We start from the raw sequence: 14,892 nt of genomic DNA on the forward strand, positions 1-14,892 counted from the left end.
CACTAAAAAGCCATGATATCAGCCTCAAGAAATTTAGGAGAGATGGATACATTAAAATAAAGTGTTCATGGTGGGTTTGGTGGTAAAGGTTTCAGATGCCATGCTGGCTGATAGGGGGAAGTTGTCAGCTGTATCAAGGGGAAAGGAGACTTTGTAAAAAATGTGACACAAGACCAAAAGGTGGTTTTGGAAGACGGAGGGGTAGGTGTTCACTAGTGTCAGAGGGCATGCAAAGAAGGCATCCTAGGCAGGAGGAAAGGCTGAGCAAAGGCTCGAACGCTCAGTGTGTATGAGGAGCTGGAAGGAATCTGGGATGGCTGAAGCCTGGGGGTTGGCACCCAAAAAGAGCACCATCTGGAAGATCACGAACTGCCACTTTACATTTTGACCTCAGGTAGCTCTTCTGTACCTGAAGACATGATTCCAGCTGCAGATGACAAAACTCTAGGGCAAAGGGATGACAGCAGAGTCCATCACTGTACATCTGTGGTAGAAAACCAGTGGTTCAAGCCTGACCCGAGGCCAATACCTTTCACATGCAACCTGAGTAAACAGAGGCCTCTTGCTCCCACATAAAGCCCAACTCAATGTGGTGACACAGTCAAGTGAAAGACAACTCATTGTGAAAGCATCAAGGAGCAATGAATTCCTTACTCTTCCGTGGAAAGATGGTCAAGGGGGCATTACGCCATAGCACGCGCTTCTCATTGGCCATCCGTTTGCCAAAGGCCCAGTTCCCACTGCTGCCATCTAAGTTCTCTGTCTCACTTCCTAAACCCTCACTTGGTGTCTCTGTGAACTCTACGTCTGCCTCTGTCAGTGTCTTACAAGAGTATCTCTCTGCTCTTCCTATCATCTGTCTGTGTAACATAAATTAAGTCTTCAATTTTCTTCCATGCCCAGCAGGGCCCTTTATAGTGCTGACTGGGCCAATGGATAAACACAGAATCCTACTTAGGAGAGAGGAGAATGGGAAAGGCTACGAATATTTACACTTTATATATGTGTCCCTGTCACTCCTGCATGTCGCTAGACTGGGACATACCTAAGTCTGAGCACAGGTTCAATCCTCACAAACTGTGTGGCTTTGGTTCTGGGCCTCAATTTCCTTATCCATAAAATGGGGCTATTCCTACCTATCCTAAGAAGTGAACTGAGGAACCACAGGTGAAAGAGCTGTGAAGTACAGTGGGCTCAGCTTATGTTAGTGTTTATAAGGTTATTACAGATCTTGACACATCTGCTTTCCATCATCTGTTAGAAGTTCATGTGGAAAACATGGTTATTTGGAAGAATAGCAACTGTGATAAGCCTAGTTCTCAACTCTTGATTCAGGGTTCAATGTATAGTGATTAATTGGAATTCACTATTATCTTTATTCACTTTTAAATTTTATTTTATGGTCATTCATAGGAATACTTTTCCAAGGTCACACATTTTTCCAGAGCAGATTTTAGAAGTCTCAAAAGGCTGGTGTAATGTGTCAGGTTCCCAGAAATTCCCTAGGCCGCCCTCTTCCCTTGCAGGTTGACCTGGGTAGAAGATTTTTATTCATGTTGATTTCTGTTCACCCCCTTCCATATTACTAGAGTGTTCTCTCTCTTTTTTTAAGGTTTATTTATTAATTTTGAGACAGAGCATGTGTGAGTGGGGGAGGGGCAGAGACAGAAGGAGAGAATCCCACAGGGCTTGAACCCACAAATCATGAGCCAAAATCAAGAATCAGACACGTAACCGACTGAACCATCCAGGTTCCCCTAGAGTGTTATCTCTTAATGAAACTGCAAAGTAGTTATTTTTGAGGTAGTATTAGTATGAGTACGGATGCTTTCATTTGTCACTGCTCGTGGGTCACATCTGCATTCTTGTGAACCTAATTTTTGGTGTTTTGCAAAATACTTAAGGTAACAATAATAAAAATCCTAGCACTTTCTTCCTTTCACTTAGAGTTCTTTTCTATGCATATGTGTAAGTTTTATAGTGTAGTATATCATAACTGTTTACCATGTAGCTACATAATCATCATAATTATTACTTTAATAGCCATATAAGCATCTATCCTGCTAATGCACCATCATTTACTTAACCTGCATTTTCAACAATGGAAGACTCATTTCCCAATTTTTCCACTATTATAAATAATCTCTGGGTTGTATATGTGTGCATATAGTTTCTATCGTTTTTTGGAGATTGTTTCCTTAGGATACACTCCTTGAATGGGAACAGTGAGTCAAAGAATGTGAATTTTTAATAGTTTTTAAATAAATTGACATTATTTTTCCAGTTTACAATGCCATCAGCAATTTATTAGTATTCTACTTTCATTGCAACCTTATCAGTAGTGTGTATTATTTTATATTTAGTATGCTTAAATAGTACCTTACTTTTGTTTTTGCATTTTCTCAAAAACAGTAAGTTGTAATCAAACGTGCTTATAAATTTTGTGTTCTCTCATTATTTTGAAAAGCCAGTTTTAAAAACTAGGTCAGTTTTTTCCTTTTTTTTTTAACATCAAGAATTCTTGCTATCTTTCTCTTCCATTGCCCAATAGTTTTGTGTATTAAATAAAGCTAATGTTGATATTTTTCTGAACAAGACATTCCATGGCACTCTCATATTAACTAATAAATGAGGACCTCCATATAAGGAACTATAGGGAGGACTCAGATAAAATAAAAGGAACATTATAAAATAAAAAATTACAAAACCCAGGAAGAGATCTGCACCAGCATTCCCAAAGTCAAAAGCAAGATTGCAGTGCAGGTAGTTCAATCTCTGGTCAGACTTTGACAACTTTCTCTGTCTCTTCTCTGACCTGCTCAGCTAGTCTCACTTTTCAACTAGCAAGCTCAGGAGCTCCAGCCATATTACTTCCTTTTGGGTTTTATCCCAGGAAATCTCCCTGATAAATAAAACCACCATTATCACCACCCCCCCCCCAACACACACACACACAAATGCCTTCACACCACTCCCAGTCTTATCCTGTTCCAGATCAGGTAACTTCATGAAGCTCTATAATGTATGAAATGGTTTCTCAAACCACAGACTAGGGAGGGATGAATGCCAGCTCCAGAGATCTGATTTTGCCCTGCCTTCCAGGCAACTTCGCCTATCCCCGAGATGGATGTTTTCCATACTCTGCCAAATGGTAGAAGGACCATTCCAAGAGCCATCATAAATTTGTCCTGCAGTTGAGTAACTATTAGATCTGTTAGAGCTTTCTCTTTGACCTAAAGGATGTTAGAGTTTGTTTGAGTAGGATAATTGCTTCATGCCAGTATCTGGGAACATAAAGAAATGACTCACCGCGTTTTTCCCCTTTTTCCTCTTGCAGCCTCAACCGAGGGTTCTCCATAAACGTGGTTAGCCTTCCAAGCTGCTGTCCTGCCAGTTGATATGAACATGGCCTGTTCCTCACAGAAAGACTAACTCATGGCACCTGCCAGAAGATATCCATGGAGCATTGACAGATTAACCAGATTAACTGAAAAAAAAAAACACCCATTCAGTCAAGATTATGGGCTTTGGAAAATCTTAGTTTGCTGTGGATTTTTAAATGAGGTGCATAATATACAGGGCCAACTTGTTCCAAGTGGTCATTGGCAGACCATTAGCTGGAAAATTGCTTCCAGTTTTCATCACTGTGCATAACTCAAGCTCCCTTTGGGGGCTGTCTGTGCCCTTCACTAGAAGTCCTATTTTAGCATGGCAACTACTGGATTATTTTATTATGTGTGCAGATGGCATGATATGTTAGAAAAAAATCACAGCAGTTCTGCAATGTCAGTGGAAGTGTTCACGATACTCTGCCCTGGTAGGAATGTAAACACGTCTTGGTTATGTTAGTTATGACGTCTAAAGGTATTCTGTCCAACTCTTAAGCACTTTATATGAGAAAACTACGCCAAAACGAATCAGCACGTTCTGTACCTATGGGAAAGCAAGTATCCTCTCTCTTTTTTTTTTTTTTTATAAATCTTGTCCTCTTTCTGGCTCAGACTGTCCAAGACAAACTCCACCCCTAGCATATGGCAGTCATTTGTGGTAGATTGGTGTATATATGGCCACAATACTGTTAGGCTTAACCTGTTGACACTTTAGTGAACCAATTGGATTTCTTGTAGCTCTAGAGGGAAGGAGAAGGGGGCTGGTGGTTGAAACATCTTAGTTCTTGGTTCCTGGTACCCAGGCACAACTTAGCACATGCACATACAGATAAACACAGGGAGCTTGTATGTGGCCAGTGTATATATTCTGTCCTATAGAAGAATGTTTTCAAGAACAAAAGGAGACGGCCATTTAATCAAAGACCATGGTGGGTTGAGGGTAAGGGTGGCAGAATGCCGTTTTCCTGTGTGGTCTGACTTTACAACTTGAGAAGACTTTCTAGGTCAAGTTTAAATCACAGCTCTCTGAAGAGGAAAAACAGCAAGTGTCCCCCTGTGTGCCTAAAGAAGGAAAAGGGCCCAGTCCACACTAGGTTCCTACCTCAGTAGAGAACCTACTAGTCCCTTTTTAATCCTTTCTGGGATTATATCCACAATTAATTCTTTTTTTTTACGATGTCTTACAACAAAGCACACTATTGCTTGTCTTTGGGCGTTAGAGAAATGTCCACATTGACTGACCTTACGTAATGCTTTTGCTTTCTTTCCCCTGAAAATATAAACTTGGCTGAATCAAAAATTCAGCAAATATGTTCTGTGTACCCACAATCCCAATCTGGGACTGATAGGCACTGGAGGCTTTTCTTTAAATATATATAACAACTCTGGGACCCTGCCAGCACAAGGAAGTTCGGCATCTTAGGGGGTCTCCATACATGGTCTGCTCTCCCCCGGGGGCCTCAGGAAATGCACAGCACTTTGGAAAACACTCCCCCTCCCCACTGAGATTTGGAAAGCTGACAGGGGAAGGGAAAGAGAGCCAAATGTGATTTGGGTGAGTCACCTCATAGGATGACTCACCCCAACCTGTCAGGCTGTATTGCCAAACAAGGGGGCTTCCAAGAGGGAACTCAGAGGGATTTCAGTCACCAACAAGTTCTGGCCTCTCGATGGGTCAGCCCAGGACCACCAGGCCCTCACAGACCCTAATTCTTCACAAATCCAGAATTACGAGGCCAAACCCTGTTGCCAATGCCCCTGGGGAGAACATTCCAATCTCTACTGCCCACCTCTTGAATTTCACTTCCAACAGCAGGGCTTCCTTCTTCTTTCCTTTATCCAGCACACGTTTGTTGAGCACCTACTGTGTGCCAAACATTGTGTTGGGGTAACAACAGGGTACAAGGCCGGCTCCCCATGTTCTTCTGAGACAATATCTCCTCCTCCCAAACCCTGTCCCTGTCCCAGCTTTTCCACAATGAAAACAGAATTCAAGCAGCATTCACCTCCTGCCAGAGAGACCTCAGAAAATGCACATGGCAGCAGGCATTTCCCTTGCCTGAGGAAGTAGACAGTGGAAGAAGAGGTAGTGGACGGCATCGGGACACATGTTTGGATCCTTGTGCACTGCCTGCCCTTCCAGGGCCCGGACTTTGCTGGTTAGGGCTTCCCCCAAACAGCTTTTAATTCCTTTCCTTGATAGTCACCCTGGTCATCTGTATTCCCATCCTTTACGTAGGCACAACCGTTCATCGTTACGCTGGATTTTCTAAAGCTCCAATTCTAAACTTAGTCTTGGGGACACAGAAGAGGACCGGCTGAAACCAAAAGAACTGCCAGCTGCTGAAATAGTGTAGCTGGGAATTTGTTGGTTCACTAATTGAGGGTCGTTCGGAGTCGACCCTTTAGTTGTTACAGGTAACAACCTTGGAAAACTGGACATGCTTTATGGTGCAGGTGGTCATCCAGTGATGCTGGTTCATCCTTGCTTTGGCTTTTGCAAAATGTGTTCTGAACAATTAAATAAGTAGAGTTTCCTAGCTTTTTTTTTTTTTTCAGTCAGAAGTGTGCTGACAAATTTTTAAAAGGTGATGGCTAAGGGTGGAGATGGGAAAAGGCAAAGCTGAAGTCAATGCAAGAACCCAGTTGAAAATGGCTTCTCTATAAATGCCTTAATTCCTGGTGTATCACATATTTGCGTAGTAACTGTGACTGCTTTCCAAACTGTCAGCCTCATTTTGCAGTCTTTGGCGGGGAAAGTTTTGGAAACATGGAGGCATAAAATCTGAGCAGTCACTTGCTAAACCAGCAAAATGGAGAACCAACTTCATTCACAGCCTTTAGGTTCTTTGTTCCGTGTTAAGCCACGATTTCTGGTCGTTACTTCCTCCTGTGCTGTACCTTATTCCCAAGATGTATGTTGGAGATTTTACCTCCCAGAAGTTCAGGAATGGCTGTGGGGAGTTTTGTTTAGCAGGCAGCGGGAGACCAGGAGGTAAGGGATAACTATTTTGATGTCTAAGGGCTATAAACTGTTGATGCTTAACTTTTCCTTTTACTTAAACCTGTGCGACACCTTTTATTGAAAGGCTGACACCCACACTTGAGCAAGAAAGACACTCTTGGGAAGGAACAGAAATGAATAATTATCAGACTCTCTGGGGGTGCCAAGGGGATTAGCTTGTACCAGCTTGAGAACTGAATTTGAGATGCAGAGCATCGGTGGTTCTGCTAGGGTGAAAAGCAAATCACTTCTGTAGTTTAAGACATACCTAGGGGACAGAGATCCTACAAACTTCCCTATGGATGATGGCCACCTGCAGACCCCTGCACGGGCTCTGTGAGCTGTGTCACTGCACACTGGGCTTCTACCTCCAGAATGGGGGAAGCAGCCCTGAGTTGTCTCCAAAGTCACTTCTCGGTTGCTCAGAGGTTAACGGTCCTTAGTTCTGAGGGAATTTTGCCATTTTTAACACTCAAGGGGAAAAGGAGTATCAACCTTACTGAAAATATAACCTAAGGATAGAAACCTCCAATGGATTTACCCCAGTGTTACTTGCAAATGCTTTCTTTGTCTGCAAATGTCACCTGATTGATTTTGAATGGGAACTACAAAAGTCTCTCTGAAGAAAAGTTTAGAAGACCCCCTTTACCCAAACCTCCTCTCCCCGGTGCATTAGCAGCTTTATTCTTGGTGATGTTTTCCTCTACAATCTTTAGAGTAATTTTGTTGCTTGACAACTAGACTTAAGACTGCCGTAGACTCTTTTTAAAAATCTAATCTTTGAAAATGACATAAATTCTTTTATGCCTTAAAGGCTGTTTTTATTCACCTCTCCCACAACCCCCTCCACCTCACTTTCTTGCTTTGTTTTTTTTTTTTTCTTTTAATCTCTTTTAACAAAATTTCTTGGGTAGATTTTGAGTATTCTCTAAAGAACACAAACAGAAAACCTTAACCGTCCCCCTTTTCCCCAGTACTGACTAATAATTCCTTCTTATGCTTGATCTTGGTGAAGGCTTGCTGCCCGAACAGCAGTGGATGTGGATTCACATCTCCAGGGAGTGACTGGTCAAAGCTGCTAATCAAAACTGAACCCGTGAGATTATGAGCAAGGACAGAGCAGGAGATGCTTCTGCTCGGGGCACAGCTGGGGACTCTATTTCAAAGACAAACAGGTCCTGCTCCTTTGTTTTTTTAGATCTGCATCTAATCCTGTGGCCAGAGAACTGTCTTATGAATTCTGCTTTGTCAATGTGCACGATTTCTGGCACCACTGCATAGCTTCCAGGTCAAACAGGACCACATTTCCATTCTTTTGCTCTGGTGACTTACTCTAGTGGGGAGACAAGGAACATTCTTTTGAAAGCTGACCACCTGTGGGAAGCTTGAGGAAGAGTTGGCCATGTGCACAGGGAGGTTCCGCTGCACCTTAATAAAAAGAACAAAATAGATCCTTCCCTGGAGATTCTCATGTGGGAACGTGGCCGGAGGGATAATATCAAAACTGGTTTTCTTCTGGCCATTATCTTGGCCCTGCAGGGAAAATTCTGGGCTGGAGTGCGGGTGGGAGGGGCACCATTCCTAAGATCTAAAAATTTTAGGATGAAATTCACCTCTAAGATAAATGTAAAGGAGGAAGTGCCAGTGAGTATGGGACCAGTTTTAGACCTCTTGCCCAACAGCACCAAGACGGACAGATGACTTCCACAGAGCAGCAGAAAATGGGTGTAGAAGGCTTTGTAAGATGGGAGTTTCATGCACCATGTAGGGCTATTTTACAATCTTGAAGAGCCCCAAGCACTCTTACTTCAGAGTCTCCCTTCTCCAGTTACATCAAACACCAAAAAGCACCAACAACATGCACCTAATAAAATTTCAAAGTTACCATATGACTTGCACAGAATTGCAGTTGACTGGTTGACATAACATTAAGTGTTGTAGATACATTCTTTGTAATTATACGATATTCTTTTCATATTTTGGAGCCAATGGTTGAGGGGTTTCATTTATTTAACGGCTTGTTTTGTTGCTGTTGTTATTTCCAAACCTCAAACATTTACGGAAGCCTTAGGCTCTTAAACCCAGGCCTTTAGGCCTCAAGTGCAGAGTGATAGAAACAGCCCTGCTGACGTGAATGATAAGAAGAATGTTACATTAATCCAGTTGGAGATACTAATACGTAAAACAATGAAGACACTGAAGATGCTGCTGGTTGCTTTCTGCATTGTTATAATCTTTTAAATTTCAATAATTTGGATCAAAGGAAACAAACAGGGTGTTTACGCATGGCTTTGCCCTATGAGCACACACACAGCTATCAAATGTGCAATTCTAAGCTGAGTTGATAAGAGCACACAGCTCTGTTTTATGTGACTCTATTTAAATACAACCCTCCCCAAATTCGATAACAATATATTCAAGAGTTCTCTTTTAAAAAAAATCTGAAACAAGAGATTCTCATTAGATCATTATTTCTCCTGCGGTTGGGGGAGTGATTTTGTGACCTGACTTTGAAGAAATACTTACGCTTGCCATTAAATACAAGTGTCTGGTCGTTGCTCTGCTCCACAAGCTGATGGTGGCCACCTCCCATTCCGCAGAGGAAGTTGGCTGGCCTCCCCCTAAAATAGCACAAGTATCATGAAGATACCTTTTGAAGCTCTGGTTAGTCCCCCTATTCATGCATAATTCCAAGAATATGATTTGGATTGAGCAGCGTCCTGGTCTTTGATTATGTCACCCCTAAATCAATTTGAATTATATATTCAATTATATGTTATATGTATTATAATATATAATATATATAATTTCCAAGATTTTTTATTGACCACCATCAACTGCGTTTAGTGTGTGTTTGCATTGAGATCTGCCAGTTGACTCTGTGGCAGCTTTGAACAGTTCCTGTTTCCCATACAGCAGAAGACCCTCACACCAGCTGCAGAAGTTTTGGAGTGTGTGACCAGGTTCTTTTTCACATCAGCAGGCCCCTGTTTATAGGAGGGAAGCTTAAAGAGAATTGGGGCGAGGGGTGGGGATGGGGGATGCATTCGCGTTTGAACACTAGAACCTTTATCTTTTCCATTGTAATGCAACTCTCATCTCCAGGCACCACGAAGAGAAGCATTTGCCTCTCCAGTGCCCACTGGAGGTAGTTGGGCTTTTACTGGCTTAAACTCACATGTAGGCAATTTGAAGGCTCTCTGGGGCTCTGAATGGTTTGTCCACCACTACCTTTCCTCCACCAATAGAAAAATGCTATCCTTACAAGGCCATGTTTGAGAAGACCATGGCTTGGCTAGTGAAAGAAGTTCACATCGCAGAGAGTTGAATAATGTTAGGCTCTTGACTGCACCGTAAGTCTCAGTCATGCTTGGCACAGAAGCAGCTAGTCTGCTGAAAAGCCAAGCCAGCACAAATATTTTGAAACTAATTCCACTAAAACTCTTGTGTCATTAAACCATACTACTGTAGTTCCAATTAATCCAACTCTTTAATATCATTAGCCACTAAATTAAATAGCTGTACCCAAAACTTTAGAAAAGATCAATATTGTAACAAAATGACATATTAGCAGTAAAAAGTACCTGGGAAAAGAAAATATTGATCTATTGTGGTTTATATACTGGAGTTATTTTTAGGACTTTGTGGATCTGGCACTGCTCTGAGAAAGGGGAAGAAGATGTTTTGAATTCAAGAATACTTGGATTCAAGAGAAATTGCCCATTTCTCTGGGCTTCTGCTCATGTGTCCCACCTTAGCAGACAGTGTTGTCTGCAGGCTAAAGTGAGCTAAGGGGAGAAGGTGTCCCATGCCACTAATATATATGCAATTATCATAGTGACCTGGGCTTTAATTGTGAGCCCTTTCTCTTTATGCTTTCTCCTTGTAGCTGGTATTACTGAGAGTCCATTCTGGGATTAGAAAAGAAAAGAAAGAATGATAAGAAAGTAACAATCAGCATTTTGCAGGCACACACAAGCTTTTTCTAATATATAGGGACCAATCTGCAGAGCCCATGGCCAAGTATCTCCACTTCTCTGCCTCCAGAAGACAGAGTTAACCTAGCCGAGGGAGAGAGCCTCAGCTTTGGCTTAGTGCCGGCGGGGGGCGCGGGGGGGGGGGTCGGAGAAGAATAACGAAAGTGTGAAGTTGACAAATTAAGGGTCACAGGAAGTAGAGAGCCCTATCGAACTTCATTGATGAGCTACTGTCTACTAGCATTTGTCCTAGGGAAGAAAGAAGAAAAATCACACAATGTAAACTGAACGGACGACTAGTAGGGTCTTCCATTCCCTCCCCTCAGTAGGGTATGACGGGGAAATCTCATGAAAAAAACTAGTTCACAGTTTTACAAACACTAACAAACATGGACTATAAAAAGCACATTTCATAACACAAAAGCCTACATAGAGGGTAGAAATTTTTATAGCTTCCTTGAGTGAGCAGTTAAACCAGCAGTCTGAATTCTCTTAGTCCCCTAAGAGTGGTTAATTAAATCAGTATTTTCCTTATCCACTGCCCACAACTGTGGTTTCTTTTTCTTCTCTATGCACCCTAAAAAAACTCCCAGGACGAGACTTAGGAGGACTCAAGCAAGTTACATGGTAAAATCAGAGTGCCTTTTCTGTTGGATGTTCACTTTGGTTTCCTGCTTTCCCAGGACATACGATGTTTAGAAACTTTTTTCTCTAAACATAAGAATTATTGTGCACCACAATCTTGAACCAACGATTTCCATATCTTACGCAGCTATCAACTTGCCAATTCCCTCTGGGTCTCCTTTATATTTTCTTATAGTGTTTCTTTCTGTTTTGGGTTGTCGTCAAAAAGAGTTGGGGGGCATGATTCTTTTTAAATCAATAGAAATGGAACTGTACAGATTTTTGCCCCCTTGTATCTGTGAGCATGATCTCTATCAGGCCTGAAAATCTGCTTTATCATTTTGTATATTTGACTATTTTGTATTCAGCATTACTTGATTCCTTATGTGCATGGCAATGTATTAAAATATGGGATTTCTATTACCGTGTAAAAGTGTTTTGATTCTGATTTTCAACATATATCCTTAGAAAAAAAATTGCATTAAACTTTTTATTTCTGTTTTCTTCAGCTCATCAGCTTTGCAGAAGGAAAAGAAAAGTTAACAGCATTTCACTTTCCCTGTGTTAGCTAATGATGCAATTCATGGTGGAAAATTGTCCTCAATTATGCTGTGTTTCCTGGAGAAATAATGTATGTGAAATGGATTGGTGGCCTCCCTCCAGCTCCCAGCACACAGAATTCCCCCAGCAACAAATCCCACCAGCATGATTGCTATTACTGGTGAAGGCTTTAGTGTTGAGCACAGCCGGGCAAAAGATGCAATTCTCTTCATCTCCAGATCCTGGAAAGAGATGGAAGGAGATGGGACAACATATCTTGCCCACCAATTTGCTTTCACCCCACAGAGTCTTAAGTGCTTATAATAGCATGATTGATGGCATTCCCCAGCACCTCCAGTTCCGTCTGTCACAGGTAGTGGCCAACGGTAAGCTACCTGTATTTTATCAGTAGAGATACTGACCTTCAAATAACACCTGCCCAGGAGATCTGGGGTTAGAAACTAGTTCTCCCAAACATGTGGCACAGTCAGTTGTGCATTTCAGAAAACATCTAGATACATACACTCCACTCTCAACCACGTATTTAAAAGATGCCAAACATTTTTTTTCTCAAATTAAAAAAAATTTCACTGAATAATACAATGCACCAAATATAAACAACAGACTATTTGACCTGCTCTAAACTACCATTTTCACCCTTTCTTTTCTCGAGGAGACATCCTAATGAGTACTTATAGCCACTATGACATTACTGAATATGATGAATTGCTTCAACTTACACTAGGGAAACACTTCTTTCCCAGAAAGGAAAAAGCACTTATAAATTGCATGAAAAAGAAAGGAAACACCCATTGCCTTTTTTATTATATGTTTACTGTGAATATAGTTTTGGGTTCCGCCCCGCCTAGAAAAGTCTTCCAAAAGCAAAACCCGTGATAATCTTTTAAGTTAGCTTACTGACTCAATGTGTAAACCTTCTAAATCTGCCTACGCACCTTATAACTCTAAAAGCACAATTTTCTCCCACTCTTAATTCACACAGATTAAGAACATGGAAAATGGGGCAACATTTTGCCATTCTTGAGAAGATGTAAAACTAGAGCCCCCAACATTTTCTTCATATTGACCTTTCTTGGATAATTTCTGACCATTCCCCCTCGTTTATTTGTCTCTCCTATCATTTTCTAACTTTTTTCTCTGTCATTCCTCTGCCTTTAACTTACTGCCCCCTTTCCATGTAGTTGTCTTCTTTTCTCTGCCTTACCTTCCTCTCCATCTTATCTCCTTCTCTTTCCCTTTTCAGTCTCATCTCAGTCTCTCTCTTCCAACCCATTTTACCCTTCTCCTGCTTTCTTTTTCTCTTATAAGGTAAGGTATTCATCCTCTTGGTATTTGTATCCCCATATCATGGTGCTTAATAGTTGCTCAACAGAGGTTAGGGTTAAGTGAATTAAACTTGGTGTCATGTTCTTCTCAGCTTATTTTCCTTCTTCCTGCTGAGCCCAGCAAGCTCTGCTCCAATAAGCACGTTAACTCAAAGTAATAAAGACTAAAGTAGACTAAAGTCAGGTGTCTTTTCTGAGGTAGGTGAAATCTTTAGGTAGCAGATCACCTAGGCAGCTTTAGGTAGTCCCAGCCAGGCACAGACAGATTCCCCTACCATTTTGCCAGGCAAAGAAAAGTTTCCCTGCTATCTCAGTGTTTGGGGAACTCATACTTGCCTGGGCAAACGTGGTGGCCATACTGGGATCAAGTACAGTCATGTCATGAGCGGCTCAGTTGAGACCACCAAAATTATTTATTGACCCAAGATTATTCAGAATCTAGTAAGACCTAGTGAGACCTAGTAAATGTATGCTGCAGTGCTAGGTATTTTGTACCAGAGAAAGCTGTCCCCGGCTGATGCGGTTTCTTATGGTGATTATGAAATCACAAGGGTTATTAATACATTCCCCTTCACATATCTGTTTTTATGGCATCTGGGAAAATGTACACTGAAAAATAGCTTTCCGTTACCTTTCCTGATTTTGTACGTGTATTGAAAAATCAACTAAAAATAAACTTTAAGAAAGACAACCACATTCTTGTTTTGGTATAGCACTGGGGGGGTGTAAGGTGGGAGTGGATAATGAGAATTGCATGCAGTTTTTTCACAAACGAGCATGCCCCCATTCTCATGAGAAATGGAAAACTTGCTGGGGTCCTGTTTCTCACTTGTATCTGTCCTTTGGTAGTAGAATCTGAATATTATTAGGCACCCCCCGTTGCCCAGTTTCTGCTGGCAATTCCAAGAGGGAACACTGATATATCTAAAAAAAATTTCCAGATTTTACTTGGTCCTTAATGAAACGTCCAAAATGGAATGTGTGGGTGTTGATATGGGTATGTGTTACACAGGAAATATCCCCAAAGTCCTTCTTCCCATGCATGCCGCCCTCATTATCCATCCAAAGGCAGCCACTTCTGTTCCTCACCCCAAATCCTTCTCCCTCTGTCACTCTCAACTCCCAATCAAGAACTGTCCCTGCCACCAGACTTTTCTGGTTCTGTCCTCCCTCTACACCCTCTTTACTTCTATTCGATACTTCTCTTCTAAATCTCGGCCCTCGCCTATGCAATTTCCCCACTTTTGCCTCTCCAGCTCTGCTTTTCTCTACCAAAGTCACTGATTCTGCCTCACAAAAGCTAGTAAGTATTAGATTATTTTTTTTTAGTGAGCAAGGGAGGAAAAAATGTGACAATATGTTTTCTTAATAATTTTCTTTATCATTTTTTTACAAATAAGTCTTGCTCCAGAACTGTAGACTAGATTTTTTAAAAATTAAGGGTAATGGAAGATTAATGCAGTTGCCTTTGATGGCTCAAATTCTACTTCCAGAAAGTAAGTCTGTGTATTCATTTAACAAACGCAGAGGCTATTCAACCTATGTGCCAGGAACTGTGCATGGTATGGGGCTAATTGTTGATGACTCAGAGATAAATGACTTTTTTTTCCTGCCCTTAAAGATTGTACCTCCTAAAAGAAATAAGGAGCTCAACATATAATTTCTTCTTTAAGAATCTCTTATTAAAATGCAAATATCTCTGGAAGGATAACTGAAATCCCTACTCATTCTCAGATGCTGGGATTGCAGAAAGATGGAAAGTTACACAGTCAAGTAAGCTCTGAAAACATGATTTATGTTATTTACCCCACTCCTAGAGACACATGCAACACATTAGCATATTAAAGGCTCTGAGAAGTCTTGCAGGAAATAATCATATGCTTTGTTCAGCGCGGTACTTTCCAAATGCATTCAAACACCAACAGTTTCCCCCAGAGAATACTAACAACCCACAGAACAAGCACTTTTGGAAATGTGGGTCCATGCCAATCATTAGCTTGACAGCAATATGT

At 41.4% G+C, this 14,892-nt stretch overlaps 1 protein-coding gene across 6 annotated transcripts in view; it reads left to right on the plus strand.

Moving 5' to 3' along the window:
- The window catches only part of SAMD12 (sterile alpha motif domain containing 12), a 384,200-nt gene extending 375,355 nt beyond the window's left edge, over positions 1–8,845 (plus strand). For all 6 annotated transcript variants that reach the window (XM_027064004.2, XM_053208189.1, XM_053208188.1 and 3 more), the window contains one exon: positions 3,338–8,845. Coding sequence is in view for 2 of the 6 variants with exons in the window: in XM_027064005.2 (XP_026919806.1) it covers positions 3,338–3,360 (23 nt within the window). In the remaining 4 variants the exon portion in view is untranslated. The remainder of the gene's footprint in view (positions 1–3,337) is intronic.
- Positions 8,846–14,892: the final 6,047 nt, after the last annotated feature.

The sequence above is a fragment of the Acinonyx jubatus genome, chromosome F2 (assembly GCF_027475565.1).
Source record: "Acinonyx jubatus isolate Ajub_Pintada_27869175 chromosome F2, VMU_Ajub_asm_v1.0, whole genome shotgun sequence".
Classification (NCBI taxonomy): Eukaryota; Metazoa; Chordata; class Mammalia; order Carnivora; family Felidae; genus Acinonyx; species Acinonyx jubatus.